This window comes from Mus pahari, chromosome 7, assembly GCF_900095145.1.
Source record: "Mus pahari chromosome 7, PAHARI_EIJ_v1.1, whole genome shotgun sequence".
NCBI classification, from domain to species: Eukaryota; Metazoa; Chordata; class Mammalia; order Rodentia; family Muridae; genus Mus; species Mus pahari.
The window spans coordinates 86,838,366-86,859,272 of record NC_034596.1 but is presented as its reverse complement, the minus strand read 5'-3'; the positions used below and the strand labels follow the sequence as shown (position 1 = coordinate 86,859,272).

The 20,907-nt window shown below is 42.0% G+C and overlaps 1 protein-coding gene across 1 annotated transcript in view; it reads left to right on the top strand.

Annotated features, from left to right (window-relative positions):
* Window positions 1–20,907, top strand: part of Sel1l (SEL1L adaptor subunit of ERAD E3 ubiquitin ligase) — a 42,219-nt gene that overhangs the window by 10,268 nt on the left and 11,044 nt on the right. Inside the window, exons 4-14 of the mRNA XM_021202138.2 lie at window positions 5,889–6,056; window positions 7,452–7,557; window positions 8,415–8,577; window positions 10,929–10,982; window positions 11,070–11,129; window positions 12,256–12,337; window positions 12,662–12,816; window positions 14,161–14,217; window positions 17,694–17,762; window positions 19,515–19,592; window positions 20,504–20,566. Coding sequence (XP_021057797.1) covers window positions 5,889–6,056; window positions 7,452–7,557; window positions 8,415–8,577; window positions 10,929–10,982; window positions 11,070–11,129; window positions 12,256–12,337; window positions 12,662–12,816; window positions 14,161–14,217; window positions 17,694–17,762; window positions 19,515–19,592; window positions 20,504–20,566 — 1,055 coding nt within the window. The remainder of the gene's footprint in view (window positions 1–5,888; window positions 6,057–7,451; window positions 7,558–8,414; window positions 8,578–10,928; window positions 10,983–11,069; window positions 11,130–12,255; window positions 12,338–12,661; window positions 12,817–14,160; window positions 14,218–17,693; window positions 17,763–19,514; window positions 19,593–20,503; window positions 20,567–20,907) is intronic.

The window sequence follows — 20,907 nt, the reverse complement described above, 5'->3', positions numbered from 1 at the left end:
TGAATGGTTCATACTGTGTTAGCAAGACCACAGCCCTGAGGTTAGCAATTCACCTGGAAGAATCTAAGGACTTAACACGTTGTTGTATTCATAGCTATTTTTTAATAGACTGATTTTGTACGTACACATGCATGCACACACACACCACTCATAAACACTGTGGCATGCCCTTGCCTCTCCCAGGTGGCTTCCTCCTTAAGTTTCTATTTTAAGTTTTTCTTATTTACCTGGCTCAAAGCATCAATTGACACACAGTTTTACTGGGTCTAGTAAGTTAAAGTAGACCTGCCGGCCTTCCAGAGCTGAAGTAGGGTTATGAGAAGTTCCATCCCACATGGCACACGTGATAACCCTGGAAACAAAGACCTAACAGTTGGACACACATTAAGTGATATAATGTGACCTTCCACTGTGGGTGGCTTGTCTTGGACTTCCTACTCTGGTCCTCAGTTTCAGAGGACTTGCTAGTAGGTGCCATGTGTTTGTGCTGTCCATAACTTGGTCCATCTCCCCATGAGTCTGACGGATCTGCAGGAGTTCTCTGTAGAAGCTGGGAGCTTGGGTCATTACTGTCTTCCCTGGCTAGCCTGTCTTTAGGACCAGTTTCTAAAGGTCAGGAATGCCCTTGGCTCTTTCCTCCCTCTTCCATGCAGGAGTTTCAGCTTATTTTGCTCAGTTGTTGAAATCAATAATTCCATTCAGAAATCATAAATATACATTTTTCATCCATTCCCTAGTTTTATATATATCATTTGTCAAGAGGGGTTATATGAAAGAGGTGTAGAATAATGTCACAGAAAAGCATTTTTGTGTAACTTTATTTGTACACAGAAATTGAACACAACAAAATCCTGACTTTTCAAATGCTTTGAAGATAAATTCATGAGTTCTCTTACACTTTCACTCTGTTCATTCTTCACTTACCAGTCAGTTCGAGGAGAGGTTGTGATGTGGAACAGGAAGTGGGTGAAGGACACTGAGCCAGGTTATCAGTCTGTTGTTGTGCACTGCAGATGATGGGGAAAGAAGCACAAGGCCAGCAGCAGTGAGACCTTCCCCACAGGAATCAGGCTGTCCTGCCTGCAGTGAGCAGAGGATCATGGTCTCTGCACTGTGTCTTCGCCAGACTTGCCAGGGTCACAGTGCTATCTGTATCAGATATGGACAGCCAGTCAGCAGCTGAATTTCGGTGGGTCTCAGCAATGAATGAGCCCATCCCTGGGGACATGTGGATGTGGCCATTTAGGCTAGCTAACATCCAAAATCGGGACTTTTTTCACAGCTGTAGGGCCCCTAAGCAGTGTCCTAGATGTGTGAGGCTGTGGGAGCCTCAGTGCTGTTCACTGAGCTCACTCCTGCGTCAGAAGGGGCACAGTTCCCACTGGCTGAAAACCTATCCTAGGCAGTGTTGGCTTTTGGCTCAGAATCAAGTCCAGGCAATTAAGGTCTGTAAAGTCAGGGCTCAAAAGAAGGCCAGATGTTAGCAACAAGAAAAGCAAAGAGCTTCAGGCTCAGGGAGCTGAATAAGCCAGGCTCTCCCCAGTCCTTTTTGTCTAGTCAGTCTTTAGTGTTAACTGACCTACTCAAATACATTCCAGTTGGAAAATCATCTGCCTTTAAGAAATCAGACTTTGCCTGGTTCTGGTGACATGTTTTTAATCCCAGCACTCTGGAGGCAGAGGCAGGACTGGTCTATATAGTGAGCTCTAGGCCAGCCAAGGTATAGTGAGCTCCTATACCAAAAGAGGGAGGGGGGAGAGAGGGAGGGAGGGGAAAAAAGGAAGGGAGGAGTCAATCAGACTTCAGCTTTTACAAGAGTGGGTTAGCAACCAAAACCTGTTTTTTAAACTCTAAGAGTATCTCCGTCTGTAGACCACCTCTTGGTTCCCCTTAAGCAGACCAATCCATGTTTTCATAATAGAAAAGATAAGATACTGCGATTTGTTACATTTCCAGTGCTCCATACTTCAATTCCAGCCTGTGCTGCTGGAAAAGCCAAGGAAGTTGTGTCTCAGTAACATAATCTTCCTTCAGGTTCCCTTGACCTCTTACACAATCATAAGTACTTAGTATTTTGTGTGAATTTTTACCTCATATCTAAGATGTACTAACCACATAGTACAAATCCACTAAAACCCCCTTTTCCACTCTTACCCTCACTGCTGTTTGTTCAAACCCTGAGTCCTAAATTCAGCGTTTGCTGTGTTGCTTGCCTCAGAGCAGCCAGAGATGACCCAGCTGCTGCCGCCGTAATGGCAGCCAGGCTGGAGATGGCCTGTATCCCTTTTGTCCTCTGCCTTATCGGCCATTTTTCTTCAGCCCTGGGACCTGATTTAATCATTAATACTACTCCCCACCCACCCACCCCTCTACATGCAGGTATACACTCTTAGAGGAGAGAGTTATGTAAAGTTTAATGTCTCTGGTCTCGTCTGGAGAATGTTAAGGCCTCATGAGAGGACAGATAAAAACCAAAACTACCTGTGTCAAGCGAATTACTATCATTTTCCCATTCCATAGACAGGAAGTCCAAGAACAGCCAGGGATCCATACCCACTCTCCTAAAGGTAAACCCCTTATTTTCAGCTCACACAGGCGGTAACTTTCTCATTCACCAGAACCTCGGGTCCCCTTGTGGCTCTGTAACCGACCTGTGCACCGGGCTTATCATGTCTTATCATGCCCCTTTCACTCCTCTTTCCTCACAGTGCTTCCCGGTGCGTCCTGGTCGTGAATCCCACTTGCAGGGTCATCAGGGTACCCAAGGCTATCCCAGGGTTTGGTGATTTCCTAAAAGGAATCACAGCACTTGGCCATGACTACACAACAGAAGGATTCAGAGCTGAATCAGTGAAGGAAAGTGACATGAGCAAGACAAGCTCCTGAGGTCCTCTCCCAGGAATGTCACATCCCTGCAGTTAACAGCAGACACAGCACTTACAGACTACTAAGTTCAGGTCCCAGCACCTTCGTCAGGTAGCTAGCTTACAACTGCCTGTAACTCCAGATTTCTTCTAATCTCAGCCGACACTGCACTCATGCACGTCACGCTCTCGAGTGCACACACATACACATCACATACACACACCTAAAAATGAGCTAGAGACACACAGGCAGACATAATGTATAAGCAAAATTTTTAATTTATTTATCATTTTGGCCAAAACAGAAGAAATTCTCAATCCATCAATACCTAAACAATGTTACAAGTTACAGAAAAGGCAGAAAAAATGCAGTTAGTGTACTTATGCAGATTTGGTCAATGTGTTTCAGTTTTTTGTTTTTTTGGTTTGGTTTGGTTTTTGTTTTTTCAAGACAGGGTTTCTCTGAATAGTTCTGGCTGTCCTGGAACTCACTCTGTAGGCCAGGCTGGCCTTGAACTCGGAAATCCACCTGCCTCTGCCTCATGATTACAGGCATGTGCCACCACTGCCTGGCTGTTTCAGTTGTTTGAACTGGAAGATAAGACTTAGCTCCTGGGAGCTGGGCCAAGGTCTGAGGGAACTAGTCATTTCTACTGCATACAGTATTTGTTATGGAGAGTTGGAGCTGAAAAACACTTTTTGCCTAAATTTTCAAAGTCTCATTTCTATATAGGATTCACTAGACACCTTGCAGCTCCCATGCACAGAGCACTTTGAGATGTCATGTGAGATGCTTGCTGCCCACAGGGAAGCTCCCGAAAGACCTAGTGTCTGATGTTTTGGCTGGGAACTAGCCATTTCTTCACCTTGGCCTACCATGTACCAAAACTACAGACTCCCCGGAGGAAAACTGGTGTTGAGCATAAACCACATTATACAAACAAAAGAGTCACATGGGGAGGGGGCATTGCACTTTTTTTCCCCAGTTTGCAAATGAAAAGGAAAAGCTCAAAATTTCTATAATACCTCCTTAACTCTGGAGAAAAGGAGTTTGAAGCAATAGACAAAGATGATTGCTTTCTTCACATTTGTATACTGTGCAGTTGGTTTGATTATGTCATACTTCCCTTACAGTAAAATAAAAAATACGAAGAATAATAACTCAGTAGAATAACCAACACCTTGCTTGATCTTTCAGCTGGCATAAACAGGTTCAGAGACAGCAAGTTGCTGGGTGATACCGAGTGTTTCTGCTTCTGTCTTGCTCTGGGAATGCCAGGGAAAGACCCTTCATCTAGTAGAGGGTTAAGAAGTCATAGGCAGTAGCTGGAAGCCCTAACTCTGATGGAAAAGTCTCCATTGCTATTGACTCAAAATATTACTCTCCCTCCCAGGGAGTCAGAAAGTTTGTTCTGAGTCAGGTATAAGTGGCCAGGGCCTAGAAGCATTGATTGTCCCAGCATATCAGCAGCTACATGAAGTTTTATAGCCACAGAAAAAAAGAAAACTGCAAATCAATGCTTTGTTTTGTTTTGTTTTGACCAAGTGAATTGATGGGGATGTCAGGTTAGAAGAGTTAAAACGAGGAAATAGGTTATAGGTTCAGATGCTGTCTGATGGCATTGTGGCTTGTGAGTTGGTAGAGACTAATGGTCTACTGAATTTATGCATACCAAAGGTTGGTTTGTTTTGGTTTGATTTGGTTTGGTTTGGTTTTCCGTGATAGGGTTTCTCTGTATAGCCTTGGCTGTCCTGGAACTCACTCTGTAGACCAGGGCTGGCCTCGAACTCAGAAATCTGCCTGCCTCTGCCTCCCAAGCGCTGGGATTAAAGGCGTGTGCCACCACCACCCGGCATGCTGTGACCTTTTAGTACAGTTCCTCATGTTGTGGTAACCTCAACCATAACATTGTTTTTGTTGCTACTTCCTAACTATTTGCTACCGTTATGAATTGTAATATAAATATCTGATATGCTACTCCTGTGAAAGTATCATTGGAGCCCCAAAGGGGTCACAGCCACAGGTTGAGAACCACTTGGTTAGAACCATATGGAAAAAAATCTGGGTAAGTGCATGCAAATCAGATGGCAGCTGTCCCTGTGCGAGTACCCTTTCCTCACACAGCCCTGGGCACACTTGGAGCCACTGAGCAGCAGGAGCAGCGGCTCTTGCAGAAGGTGTACCCGCATCCCTTTCAGCTGTAGGATAAGTGACATCTGCCTGATGCAACCATTGGAAACATTTTGTCTCAGTTTACTGAAAGTAATTTTACAGTTAGTATCTTAGGATGTAGTAACCTTTATTTAAACTGGAAAGAAAGAAGGGATGCTCTCCAGCCTTTTAGAGAAAGGATGTTAGCAATAATAGCAACTCTCAGCTCTTGAACTTATTATCTGACATGACAGCGGCCATATTAAATAGTGTAGCCAGAGCTACTTGTGGGGAAAAACTAATAAACCCTCAGTACATATGGTAAGTACCCTAATAAAATGTGCTTTACAGAGGAATATGTAAATGATTAATTTTACCTGGGGAAGCATTATCCCAGTAATTAATTGAAGTTGATGTTCTCAATTCAGAAAAAGGAACAGAGATGGTTCCCTTATATCTGCCTTAGTTTTGTTCACCCTTTAGGCGAGAATCTGGGGAGGTCTTTGGTTGCACTTGTTTTGCTTCACTTTGCTTTACTTGCTTTTTGAGACTCTGTAGCCCAGGCTAGTCTAACTCATCCCAGCCTGTGTGCCAGTTCACAGTAAACTTTGAACACCATGCTGCTTTATCGTAAGAACTCAAAGTCTATACTAAGTCTACACTAGGTGCTGTGAGTAGTCTGCCAGGCTCATTAAGTGGACTTGACCTCAAGTCATCTCCAATCAAATCAGCTCTGACTGTCCTCTGGCTCCCATTACAAACAGTGCAGTGTGGCTCTTTGTATCCAGAGTTTGATAGTTGAAGTTCAACACTGTTGAATCAATCTGTAAATTACAGAGGTGTTCATATTTAGACTTTTGTTTCTTTTCCAGTCTTGACTGCCATTGAAGGTACGGCGCACGGGGAGCCCTGTCACTTCCCTTTCCTTTTCCTGGAAAAGGAGTATGATGAGTGCACCTCAGACGGGAGGGAAGATGGCAGACTGTGGTGTGCCACAACCTATGACTACAAGACAGATGAGAAGTGGGGCTTCTGCGAAAGTGCGTATTGCTCAAGTGGGGCACGCCCTGTACTTTAGGGCAGCATTTGGAAGGCATTTTCTAGCTGTCCTCTTCCACATGGGCCAGTGTTATTGACAGAGTCACAGCCTGAAAGAAAGACTGTGAGCGTGTGATGCATTTATTTCAGGCTGTCACTTGTGTCTCATTGATTCACAGGTACTTCTGTAAACCCTTGAGGCAAGCTGTTGAACTAATTAATACAAAAACATTTTGTCAATAATGGAAGCTGGCTATGATGGTGAAGGTTAATAGTAATTAAAAGAAAACCAAAAACTAACTTAACTTAAACACTTAGAGTGAACTATGCTATGCATATGTAACATATGACATATGTATATTTAACCACCCTGTGTGTAAATGTTGCCCTCTGCTGGAAAGCTGTGTTTAGGGGACATAGCAGTGGAATACCAGATATCATTTCTAATATCACAGCACCCCTAGAAGACAGCATCAAATGTAGGCCGTCTCTGGATGCAGGCCAGCATGACTAGTTTAATATGTCAGGTTTTTCTACAAAAAGAAGAATCACTTCTATACATAAATAAATTCTGATCCTACTGTCTTATGATGAGTTCTGTATTGTTTAAAATTGTACATTAAAGTAGTAAAATCTTTTTTTTTTAATTCACAACAGTTGTATAGGTTTTTCACTGATACATTCATGAGTATGAAAAAGTAGTCAGCTGGACGTGAGCTACAGCTTGATTGATAGGGTGCTTGCCTCACAAAATCCTGGGATTGGTCCCCAGCACCACATACACTGGGTGTGGTGGCACACGCCTTAGTCATAGCACTCTGAACACAGCAAAAGCTCAGTGACATCCTTGGTGACATAGGGAATCTGAAGCCAGGCTGGGCTACATGAAACCCTATTTCACAAAAAAAAACCAAAAAAGTGAAAAAATTAATATACTTGAACATTGCACACTGAATTAGATCTATGTTTAATAAAAGTCAGGTTTTAAGATTTTAATTGCATAATTATTAAATACTTTTCTAAATGTACAACTTGTGACTTTTGAATATTGTGGAAGTTTCCATTTATTCTTCTCTAATAGTTTTTTGTTATTATTTTAGCTGAATTTAGCATTTAATTTGAAATTTTAGTTGAACTGTATTTTAAAAAGTCAACAGTACTAGCACAGAAATACCCAGAAAAGAAACCTGATCTTGCTTTCTCTAAAAGAAAGGGACTTTGGTGACTTTATGTTTTTTAGACGTCTTTTTTCAGTACAGGGCACATGTCAGCTGCTTTTAGAGTCAGTTTTGGTAGTAGTGAAAGATATTTCTCTCTGTGTATTCCTGGGTCACACGGTGGGTGAGCTTGGTACAGAAAACTAAGACCATTCAATGCGTGTGTCATTTCATTGTCAGCTGAAGAAGATGCTGCCAAAAGACGACAGATGCAGGAAGCAGAGATGATCTATCAGGCTGGGATGAAGATACTGAATGGAAGCAATAGGAAGAGCCAAAAGAGAGAGTAGGTTCACCCCCAGCACCTGCTCCTCTCAGACAGGCCTTTGCCGAAGCCGTCGTAAGACTGTGCTGCCAGAGACACAAGAATGTCTTAGTCCTATTGCGAGAAACCTTCAAGTATTTTTGGCAAACTTGAACTCATTAGGATGAAAAGATTATGCACATTGGCCATAAGGCTAAGAAAAATGGCAATAGTAGATTAAAGTTGTAGTCAGTTCTAAGGCTTTAGAGTAAATACACTATTCAGATTCAAAAATAACATAAGCCCGGCAGTGGTGGCGCACGCCTTTGATCCCAGCACTTGGGAGGCAGAGGCAGGTGGATTTCTGAGTTCAAGGCCAGTCTGGTCTACAGAGTGAGTTCCAGGACAGCCAGCGCTACACAGAGAAACCCTGTAATAATAATATAAACAAAAAGAATTGTTGATTTTTGGTTTTGCTTTGAAATTTTCACCTAGAATGTAACACTCCAAAAGAATTCTAATATTTTATGTCTGTTTGATTTCTGCTGGTTTTCTTAGTCTATGTATAGAATTAGAAAATTCTGAGTTATTTGAATATTTACCTGACATGATTATAATTTTCTACTGTAAATCTTGTTGACCTGCTCATTGGATTTCTCATTCATTGTTAGTATAATTAGACCATTTTAAAATATTAGATATAAGGGAAACTGACCCCTTAGCTAAAGCAAACTGTCCAGCATGTTTTCTACATATATAAATAACACAAGAAAGTAGAAATAATGTGTGAAAATTTATTATTATACAATAAGGAAATGATGCTTCATTTAGTAATAAAAAATCATTTAATGGCTGTTGTAAAAACACTGCTGACTCTGTTTGCTTGCTTCTGTTTAAAGAGCATATCGGTACCTTCAGAAGGCAGCAGGCATGAACCACACCAAAGCCCTGGAGAGAGTGTCCTATGCTCTCTTGTTTGGTGATTACCTCACACAGAATATCCAGGCAGCTAAAGAGATGTTTGAGAAGCTGACTGAGGAAGGTTCTCCCAAAGGACAGACTGTAAGTGCAGCTGCTGTGGCGAACTCTGTGCACGGCTCTTGGGTGGTGTCGGGGTTGGGTTGGGGTAGAGGGCACTGTTTATGTGTATGGATGTTTTTCCTCCCTGTGTGTCTGTGCACCACTGGTGTGCCTGGAACTCAGGGAGATCAGAAGAGGCCATCCTGTCCCCTGGAACTGGAGTTATAGATGGTTGTGAGACACCTTGTGGGTGTGGGAATCAAGCCAGGGTCTTCTGGAAGAGCAGCCAGGGTCTTGACTATGGAACCATCTCTAACTCCTGTAATTTTTTTTAGCATGTATTTTAATAAGTGTGAATGTGTGTGTGTGTGTGTGTGTGTGTGTGTGTGTGTGTGTGTGTGTTCCTGTGTGCACATGAGTGCAGGAGGCAAAGTACCCATATACATATATACATATGTCCATACATACATTTTTAGGTTTTGGTTTTTTCCTCTAAAATATCGTTTCTCTGCCAACCTTGAAAAATTCCTGTTTCCCCCTAACTGTAATTGAATGAACCTTGTAAGATAGCCATCTCAAGGTTTTATACTAACAGGATCATACCCATTATTACCTGGGAGTATTTAAAGAATCCACTGTTCTTTCTTCTCATTTTTAGTCTCATTTAAACAGATGCTATCGTCACTGTTCTTCTTTTGTTTCTGAAATGTTTTCCCTTAAGTCAGCTTACATAAATCTATGTACACATATATATTATCCTCAGAAGAATTGATGTCTTTAAGGCAGTGTTGTTCCATTCAGACCCCACCAGGCACTCTCTCTGTGGTAATTAGCTTTAGCTGTTGCAGCAATCAGAACCCCCAAATCAGATACTTCTAGCTCTGCCAAATGAGATTGAGCCTTGTATTACTTTCTTGCAAATGGTGACTCCTGGGCAACAGTTGACCTCCTTTGCAACCATATCTCAGATCATAGTCTTACGTAACTGCAGGGAGGCTGAAATGTGGATGCGCATCATAGACTAATGACTCTCCTATTCTCTGCCACTCAGCCCTTATCTCTTGAGTAATATGACTAACTGCAACCAGGTGCTTCTTTATTTATACAAGTTTCACCAAACAAAGAAAGACTAATGATTATGCAAGAAATACAGATTATGTGTTCAATTTTTCATTACACGTCCAGCGTTACAAGTACAGTCACAATTAGAAAATACAGACAGAACGGATTTTATTATCAATCCTATAACTCCAATTTAGACAATCTAAAAAATTCTCACTAAGATTAAGTCTCCGAAGGAAACAGATTCATTATAGGACAGCCTGCTTTTAGGTTGGCAGTGTTTGCAGTTTGAAAGCATGCCAAGCAGAAAAATATGAACAGGTTTTTTACGACTAGCAAATATTCATCCCTAACTTCTTTTTCAATATGTCGCATCATCTACACTATAAAGTAGGAAGTTTATTTCAGTCAACCTAACTTATTTACTGTGTGTTATTCCTCCAGGGGTGTACCTTGTCCCACCCCTTATCTTTAGACTATACTTTCAGAGAGCTCTAAGGGTATTGTAGGAGGAGTCTGTGAATCTGTAACCTATTTTTGTGGCCAGTCGGAGTTTGTTAATTGTCTCTGTTTACCCTGAGTTTACTCAGGGGCAGATACCCTAAGAAGATTCCTGAAGTAATGGCCTCTTCTAGCTATGTGCTTATCTGTGCTTAATGATCTCCTGAGCATAAAGAAGACTTCCAGATAGTAGCCAAATAAAGTTAATTTTAAGATTTTCCTAAAAAGACTTAGACATCATTTTCCCAGGAAAGGACATAAAATGAATCAATGCAGAAAGTCCCCAGCAACACACAGAGACCAAAACCCAAAAATTAGAGACAGAAGGACAGCGGTCGCTGTGGTCAGCTCAGCTCTGCTGGAACTGTGACAAGCAAGTGTGCTGGCTTCATGATTCTGTTTCCAGTGGATATGGTTGCCACTTAACCACTTAGTGTTTCTTCATTCCTGAGATTGCTTGGATACTATTGTCTTGGGAGACTTGTCCCTTTCATTCCTCCCTGCAGAGAAAGAAATATGTTGATAGAATGTCACAAAAGGTATTTTATCTTCATAATGGCTAAAACAAATAAAGTACAAACCATGTTTAAGTGCAGTTGACTTTGTTTTTCTAGTTAATACCTTCCTTAACTTTCCTTTAACCTTCCAACTCAGCTTGAGTTGTTTAAAGCTGCACTTAAAGGCTGAATGTATTGCTCCAGCTCTTTAACTGAGCCATCCTGCCTAGTTATCCTCAAATCTTCATATTTAAAGACCCTTGACTCTTCTCAGTGTGTAAAATTGTATGTGTCTTCACCAGCATAACATACTGACCTCTCCTTTTACCCCAGGGTCTTGGCTTTCTCTATGCTTCTGGACTTGGTGTTAATTCAAGTCAGGCAAAGGTAATGTTACTGAAGTCTTACTGCACATTAAATTTGGAATTGAATAAGCACTGGCCTGTGTTCATTTGTGTATCTGATTTTTCACAGGCTCTTGTATATTATACTTTCGGAGCTCTTGGAGGCAACCTGATAGCCCATATGATTTTGGTAGGTGTGAGCTTTAAGACTATTTACATTAAATGGTAAAATGTATGATTTCAGTAGCTATAAGTTTCCTAGCCTTGCTGTGAGATTCTCTTATGATCGAATACTCAGTTGAACATCCACCAGATTCTTGTTAATGGTTATAACACATTGAATCTACATGGGATAAAAATGTATGTGAATTGGAATTATTTATCGGAAGAATTTTTTGGATTAGATCATCATGGATTTTGCATTTAAATTTATGTCCTACTATACAAAAAACTGTCCTAATAATGGACACTTACAAGTATCTGTGTAAAGCTGATCGCATTGGCCTCTAATGTTGCTTAGTGATACAGACCTGTCCACCAAAATCTTTTGGGGCTAAATGGCTTAAGTTTCTTATGCACTCAGTTTAGGATAGGTCACATGGCATGTGGTGAGTCTTATATGAATATAAGTTCCTTGTTAACAGGATTGTCACAGTTGGGCTGAGTGGACATGAAACTGAAAGTAGGAAACGTGTCCAACACACTGAGGGATCTCCACACTTGGATACTGACAGCACTGACAAGGATAGCCCAGCCAGCTGCGTAAACCATAGATAATTTCAAGAATAATTATTGAGTGATCGTCAAGTTCAGATTGTCTACCTTGGGTAGACAGAGATAGCCTAAAGAATAGAATGCTGGGAGCTGATACACAGGGCAGATAGGAATCCAGCAAAATAGCACAACTGATTCCAGACAGCTCCTTCCTGCTTTGTGTTCTTGATAATCAGTCACCCCGCCCTCATTATTCTGTGGTCATTTGTTACTAGTGTGATTGTACCTGCTTCCAGTACACATTTCCTCAGTTTGCCAGTTTATGATTTTGGATTGGTACACTCGCCTCATTCTCACTAAGATTAAGTCTACAGCAGGGTTGCCGTTGGTTCTGAGTGGAAATTGGTGAGGACTATGTCCACGCCTCACTCCTGAAGCTCACGGCACTCATCTGCTCGCTCTAGGAAGGTTCTTTCTCCTGCTTGGCTATAGACTTCTTGGTGGAGTACGTGGATCAGAGGACTGCAGAATCAGATTCTGAGTGTGGTTGGCTCTACAGAAACTGTGGTGGTGGTGTAGTCTCACTCCAAGGTGTCTTACAGGGTTACCGCTACTGGGCTGGCATCGGAGTCCTCCAGAGTTGTGAATCGGCACTGACCCATTATCGTCTTGTTGCCAATCATGGTACCTGTTTTATTTTTCTCTTTCACCCTGTAGGGGGGAAAATGCAATTAATTTTAAATATATATATTTTGGTTGTCGTAGTTTAAATACTAAAAATGACTCTTTTAAGTGGGCTTTAACTGTTTATCAAGAAATACATTTCTTTTACATTTTATCCTTAAACGTTTTGTAGTGGAAATCTAATTTGTTAATGCCTTATTATGCTGCCACCTGTTGACTACTACAGAAGTAGTACCATCAGCACCATGTCTGTCAGTGTCTGCCACTGTTGTGGACCTGCTCCTCTGACTTCATCTCATACCCCTATTTGTCCTTCTCCATCAGTTGCTAGTGATATCTCCCTAACTGGAGGCTCTGTAGTCCAGAGAATACGGCTGCCTGATGAAGTGGAAAACCCAGGGATGAACAGTGGAATGCTGGAAGAAGATTTGATTCAGTATTACCAGTTCCTAGCTGAGAAGGGAGATGTCCAAGCACAGGTGTGTGTGTGCTTCAGGGAATTTCTTACTGCACTGTCTGCTTAACCCAGGAAGGGAGGGCAAGCACCCACAACTGTAAGGAATACTTGTCTTTGCCCTGAGCAATTATTAGCTCTGTTAGAACCACCAGAGGCTCCTGTAGCAAAAGAATATCCTACACTCTCGGCACCTTTTTCCCTATTAAAATGGCAGTTATTTGAGATATGTAGAAATAAGTAATATGTACTAAGAATGGTTTTAAGGCTCACAGAATGGAGTAGTAAGTTAAAACTGTAATGACTGGACGATCTGCCTGTTACCCATGGAGGTTAGAGTGCAATGCCTTGTCTACTTTCCCGGGGTCTCCTTTGCTTTCGGTGTTCTCTTCCTTGCTGTCTGATTACCTTCCTTTTCTACATTCCCTTCCCTCTGCTTTCTTGACCTTGATTTTGATGCCTGCCACTGTTACCTCCTCCGTCTGTGAACACAACAGCCAGGCCTTCCTTGTGTTCCCTAGAGATTACCACTGAGCTCTGCCTCCCAAGTCAGTGGGTAACTTGTTGCCGTTACCCAGGTGACACCGAGGCTTCACAGTATGCTTAGCATCATCTGATTCTACATGCTTTTGTGAATCCCACGACATTTTTCTTTTATACAGCACGTCCTAGTTTAAACTTATTCAGATTGGTCTTCCTTTTGTTTTCATTTCTTCCTTTCTAAGCTTCTCAGATAATTATGTTTGTCGGCTTAAGAGCATCCTTTACTATTTCCTTTAGAGCATGTTCACTGAATTGCACATCATTTGTCTAAAAGCTTTTTTAGGGAAGCAGGCTGAGGAGCCAGTAGATAAAGCTGTACAAGTGTGAGGAGCAGAGCTCATGTGCCCAGAACCCACATACATCCTAAGTGAGTGTGGCTCCTGCCTGTAGTGCTAGAACTCAGAACCCAGAGACAGGATCCCCAGAGCAAGCTGGCTGGCTAGAGTAGCCTTATTGGGGATGTCTGGGGTGAGTTGAGAGAGCCTGCCTCCATTAATAAGATGGAGAGCAGCTAAGGAATTCTAACATCAACCTCGGGCTTCCTCCTGCCTACAGTTGCACCTGTACACATGTGTGCTTACACATATGGAAAATACATACACTCACAAACTCAGTATATATATGCAAAAGAATGCTGTTTATTTTAAAGCATGCCTCTTTAGTGCTTGGCAGTTTTAAGATAATTGAAAAAGAATACTCAGGATTAAAGACTGGATTTCTAGTCTTGACTAATGCACAGAGCCACCTTGCAGCCAGCTATTGGTCTGATTTTAATTGCATGCCAGGTGCTCACTTTCACTTTTGCATCATTTTTGTTGCTTTTCAGGTTGGTCTGGGACAGCTGCATCTGCATGGAGGGCGTGGAGTAGAACAGAATCACCAGGTATCCACCCTGTTGTAGGGGTTTCTTTACATTGTAGCAAAACATGGTGCTCTGTGTGTGTGTGTGTGTGTGTGTGTGTGTGTGTGTGTGTGTGTGTGTGTGTCTATGTCTATGTGTGTCTGAGTGTGCCTGTTTTGGTATGCCATGTGTGAGCATGCACTGATACAGAGGCCAGAAAAGGATGTCAGACACCTTGGAGCTTGAGTTACAGGTGGCTGTGAGCCACCGAATGTGGGTTCTGGGAACTGTACTCAGGTCCCGTAGAAGAATGCAGTGTGTGCTCTTAACTGCCGAGCCATCTCTGCAGTCCCAGATTTTATTACTCTTAAACTTAACTCTTACTACTTCCCCAAACATACATACACATCCTGACTTTCTTGTTGCTGTTAAATATATACTAGAAATGGGTCTTCAGACACCTTTTGGGTCTGGAGAGCTGTCTCAGCAGTTAGGAGTGCTTGTTGAATCCTGAATTCTGTTCTCAGCACCCGTGCCAGCAGTTTACAGCTACCCTCTCCAGTTCCAGAGGATCTGACACCTCTGGGGCCCTGCAGGTACCTATACTCTGGTATACATACACACACTTACACACACACAAATACTCATAATTAAAAATTAATTTTTTTAAAAAAACAAAATGGAAGCTTTATAAAAAGGAGCACTTTTTAAAGGATTCTTTCTAGGGCTGAGGAAATGTTACTAGAAATCAGGAGCAGAAAACTATTCACATCTAATCTATAGCTACTCACCAAGTTGCTTTCTGTCCTAAAGATGACTGATCTCTTTCCTTCTCTCCATTATTGACACCTGTCACTTGTCTGAATCACCTGTCACTTGCAGTTTCTAGGTGTCGAGGTGTCTCTGTAAATGCAGCAACCATCCTGTGGTTCACCTAAAATTCTCAGTGCTCTGTGGGTTCCAGTAGCTTAAAGATTTTCCCTTTAACATGTCGTCCAAGACCCCATCCCAGTGTCTGTACCCCTCCAGCCCCTTGCTGTCTAAGGCATGAGCACACAGAAGTTTCTAAGGTCTTTCAACCTATTGAGAGCCTTTCTTTCTCATGACTTTAAGGGATGTCCCCTCTGTCTGTGGTGACCATCCTACCCAGCCTCCAGAACTCAACACCAACCTGTAATGTCTCCCCCATCAACCCAATCCCCACTCCAGAAAAGACCACATATGACAAAGACTGCCTGAGAATATGTGCTCTTTGTGATTCTTGTCCAAGGTAGATGGATTTGTTATATAACTTGTTTTCCTGGCTAGAGCCTAAGTTCAAGAGAGCACAGCCATGTGTACCTTGTTTACCATTTTATCCAGACCCAGCAGAACCAAGCACATCGTAAGTTCTCAAGAAGGATTTGGCAAACTCATAAAACTCTAATTTTTGCTATCATACTAATTATGCAAAGTAAAGTTATTTCATATACTGTATCGTCTCAACTTAAGAACTTAATTGTCCCAAAAATACACTTATCACTTACACCAAATACTTGTGGGTTTTCTTTATTTGGGCAACTTTTGGCAGCTGCTGTTGTCTCTTAGTCACCAAAATGTATGCTAGATGCTGCTACTTAACAAAAATAATGAGAGAGCGGGATTCTGATAGGCTTTGCCCAGAGCGCTTGCATAGCAGGAACTGGGAGTGTTCTTGTGCTGTGTGCTGCGTAAGCCTGTAAAACAGCACTCCAGTGGGAGGTTGTTTCACGGGCTCCACGAAAGGAAGGAAAGGATTTGCCAGCATCAATCCAACAAACACTGCAGTTTCTACTGTGTGCCAGTCACTGCCAGGTTTTCAGAATACAGCACTGGACAGAAAGCTCTGGTCATTGCCCTTACTGGAGTTTCAAGTTCAGTGGGATATTAGTTACTTTTTAAATAACTTCCATCATCAAATAGGAAGCATTTAAAGTTGTGATTGCTGATTAAAAGCAGAATCAAGGAATATAATTAGTAAGGGAAGGGAACAGCCAGCTGATAGGAAAGACTTCTTTAGGGAGAAGGGGTAGTATATTGACCCTGGAGGTAGAGCCATTCCAGGGTGAATAGAGGTAGAAGACAGTGTGGCTGCTATTCTCATAGTGCTAACATCATAGGACATAGTAGTTCTGAGTCAGTCAGTGCTTGCTCATGTCAGCTGAGCCTCTGCATTTCAAGGGACTCTTAGAGCCAGCATGCTCAGATTTGAAAACATTGGCTTTTGCTACCATGGGGAAAGTGAGTTAGTAGAATCCCAAAATACAATCAGGGAAGTCAAAGTAGAGAATATTTCAGACGTACATATGAGAGAAAATGAAATATGGAATAGAACCATGGTATAGGCCGTTAGCAGGGGGACTCATTATGTACATTGTGAGCTCCATAATTAGACTAGTTCCGAGCTCAGAAATGTAAATGTAGATGCTGCCATCATGTAGATGATAATGTGAAGCATGGCAAAGCTGCTCAGAGAATATAAAGTGAAAATGGGGGCATCAGTTGAGCCTTGAGGAACTTGACTGTAAAGAGGCAAATGGTAGAATAAGGGTTAGCAAGGGTGGCTTCCATGGTGCAGGTAGAGACAGGGCTAAGGAAACCAGGACAGAGTGACATGGGAAACTAAGAGAGTGGGGTATAGACTGCATCAGGTGCTGCAGAGGGGCGGAGTAAGATGACAGACTTGTACTAGTGATGCGAAGGTTGTCCTTATCTTAACAAGCTTCCTTCTGAAGTAGTCAGTGAAAGCCAGTCACGCGTGTAGAAGGGAGAATCCTGTAGTGGACCCATTGAAGAGAAGCTGAAAGTCTGAAGAAAAACTGCATTTTGTATATCTTGGTATATTTTTTAATAACAGATTAAGGAGAGTATATACTTGAACAAAAAAAAGAATAGAAAGGGAAGAGAGTAAATCATCCAGAGAAACAAGCACCAGGCAGTGGTCTAAGATCCGTAACAGGAGTGAGCCACGGCAGCATTGAGCTGTGTCCTCCAACACCGTGCTTAGCCATGGACTCCAGCCCCAGACTTTCCTCACTATACAACGGCAGTTGTAGTTCAGAGTATACCCATGCCTTGTGGCTGCCTCTTAATTTCCTTCCTTTCTCACAGGTACCAATAGTAAAGTAGACTGGTGAAGTAGAGCTGCCTGACCCCTATTCTCATTGCCTGTAAATAAGATGCCATCTTATCTGTGAGGTTTAGAGAACACCATTTCTTCGTGGTTATAAAACTTGTAGTTATACACAATTCTGTTTGAAATCCTGATGAATATTCTTGGGGTTTTTTGTTGTTGTTGTTGTTGTTGTTGTTGTTGTTGTTGTTCCTTTTTTTAATTAGATATTTACCTTATTTACATTTCAAATGTTGTCCCCTTTCCTGTTCTTGTTTTTAAAGCCGCTTTAATATAGAAAAAAAATGTTTCCTGATATTCCTGAAATAAGTGTTTTTGTTGAAAAGAATTCTGTTAAAAAATAATTATTCTTATAATTCTCTCACAGAGAGCGTTTGACTACTTCAACTTAGCAGCAAATGCTGGCAATTCACATGCTATGGCCTTCTTGGGAAAGGTACTGTACACCTGCAGCTGTTTATATAACAGCAAAATAAAATTCTCAGTTCAAGTGTATTATGTCCTGTCTTAAGGTGAATGCTGTGTGAAACACTTTCTCAGACAACTTAGACATAGTGTTCCTAAATGTATTCACTGTGAGTGAGCTCCTAATGTTGTATCTATTGGATACAGTGATGAGGGTTGTATTGTATGATACATAGGTTTTACTAAGAGTCACAGCTGCGTTTCTTTTCATAATGGAATGAGAGAGATTTTAGCACTTGTCTGCAGATCTTTTCATTGTCTTAAATATGACAGCTGTGAGCACCTATAAGTGTAGTCATCTAAAACCTAATGAATAGATTCTGTGTCAGGGAAGAATTCCATTGTCACTAATTTTAACATTAAAACAGTGCAAACTAACAGTTGTTCATGTATAGCCAAATCATAAAGTAAAATAAAGGAAATCCGGGTGGATTCCAAGGATTTCACGTATAGGAAAGTCTCATCCATACCCCCACATAATCCCAGCCAGCACACCAGGGGATAGAGCATTGCATGCAAGCATTCCAATGTCATCGTGTGGGCTGTGGTACTGATGCTGTGGGAGTGAGCATCAGAACAATGGGTGTCTTTCCTTTTTCCCTCATCTGTTTTATTCCCAACATTCTTACTTAAATTCCCTTAAATTACTAATTAATCCTATGTCTAAAAGCAACTTTAATGCTGTTTCCTTGGTTTATTATGTGGATGTGAAGCACTGCTGGTCACTTGTTTTCCTGTCCTCTTAGGCCCGACCTGGTCCTATAGTCATTATTATTTATACCTTGTTAAATAACTTTTTAGTTACTTGTTGTTGCTGTGTGTTTGCACACAGATACTGTGTGTATGTAGGTGTGCATGCACATGTGTGTGCCTAGAGAGAGAGAACAGAAAACAGTCTTGGGTACCATCCACCTTATTTTTGAGACAGGGTCTCTCATTGGCCTGAACTTAACTAGTAGGCCAGGTTAGCTGTCCAGCAGGCCTCTGGAATCTGCCTCCCAGGCACTGAGGCTGCAGGTGCACACCATCATGCCCACCTTCTTTATACAAGGGCTCTGGGTTCTAGCTTAGGTCTCCATGATTGCGTCCAGTCCTTTACCAACTGAGCCATCTCCTAGCTACCTGTTAACCCCAGATGTACCTTTTACCCTGTTCTGGGGCAACTTGGTAGAGGAAAGGGCAATGCAGACTGTGTGACTCTTGAAAGTCTGCTTGTCCTATGGGATCAATCATCTGAGCTCAATTAGATTATTAGCCACCTGGCAGCCCTGGGTTAAAGATTCCTTTTCCTGGCCTGGTTAGATGGCTCAGCAAATAAAAACAATACCTAGGACCCAGACTGTTGATGGAGAGGAGCAAGTTGTCCTCTGACCTCCACACATGTACTGTTGTTACCTACCCATAAGCACATATACGTAAGCAAATGTCATTTTCACATGTTTTAAGATTTTAAGATTTCTTGAGGCAGCCAGTAACCTGCTTTATATATTCATACACACACACACACACACACACACACACATTTAATAGAATACCAAATACTTAAATATATACATATATTTACCAATAAAAGTCTGCTTTCAATTCTATACTTTGCTGTGAAGAACTGTAAACTTTGTAGGGTAATGTCATGAAAGCTAGTAACAGTGAAAATGAAATGAGGAGGGGAAACACTGTCTGGAGACTGGGGACGACTCCACATGGAATCGGGGCTGTTTTCCAGATGTATTCTGAAGGAAGTGACATCGTACCTCAGAGTAACGAGACGGCACTTCACTACTTTAAGAAAGCCGCTGACATGGTATGACTTCCCGACCTGTGCTGTTACCCATGTTCGCTGAATGGGCATGCTGAAGGACTAATCATAACAACTGGGTGAATGTTAGCTTAGCGTTTCTAACCAGGAGAGGACTGCCTATTAGCTTAGCGTTTCCTAATCTGCAGAGTACTAGTTCTTAGCCATGAAGTTGGGAGTTCCATAACCTACCTCAGCTGTACTCCAATTTAGAGTTTAAAAGCATCCATAATCTAGTTCTATTGATAGCCATGATGCACAACTTGGGCTTTCTTTGACCCAGAAAAAAAAAAATGCATATAGGATACTTAAAACCCTGGATGCTTTCTGAGTATTTACCGACCTCTTTCCAACTATAGATGACTGTGCATCACAGTGGTACTTGAGTGTTTTCCTGAGAAATGCTGTGACACATCTTTTAAAGATGTCATCTGTCCCTCTGAGTTTGAGTGAATTCTAGAATTTTCTCTTTACTTGGCTCTGTATCACTTCATTAGTCTTAAGGATTGTTACCTCCAGGCAGCATTATTGCTGTTAACAAGACTGCTGACTCTGCCCATGGCATCGTCCTTCCTTCTCCCTTAAGCGGGAAAGCACCAATGCATAAATGCCTCATGGGAAGTAATGGAAGCCACATTTGTGTCACAAATTCATGGTACTGATGGTCATAAGTCAGGTCACAAGAATTAATCTTAAAGGCCGTTAATGCTTTAATCTTTGAAAGCAAATTACTGACAGCCCATTGGTGTCTAAAAGGCAAGTTATGTTTAATATGATTAGAAAGAAAAAGGTTGTCTTTATTTTGGAAACTACTTAAGACATATTTCAGTGTTCCCAACTATTTCTTTTGTAGTCATTTATCTTCCCCCTGTGTTTTGATGCTCTTATCACTGTTGTCTGATTTCTCTGGTTTACAGGGCAACCCAGTGGGACAGAGCGGGCTTGGAATGGCATATCTCTACGGAAGAGGCGTTCAAGTTGTAAGTGTGCAGTGTGGCATGCTGGCATTAGGGAACAGTTGGCCAGTGCTGGTGGGAGGTAGTCCTTGACCAGAGCCACCCAGCTTAGTGAGCCGTCCCACTGCAGCAAGCCCATCCCTACTGTCTCTCAAGCTGGCTTGTTCCTCACACCTCACCTAACTGTCTCCTTAGGCCAGCTCCATCTCTGGACCATCTGATGGGTAGAATTCTGCCGAGTCTTTCCCTCTGCCCTGTGCTCCTTCCAGCTTTTGCCTCTCTTCTCTCCAGTCCTTTGCTGAAAGCCCAGTGCCTCCAAAGAGTGAGCCTTGATAAGCACCTTAGTTCTTGGTTTTCAGGTTTCT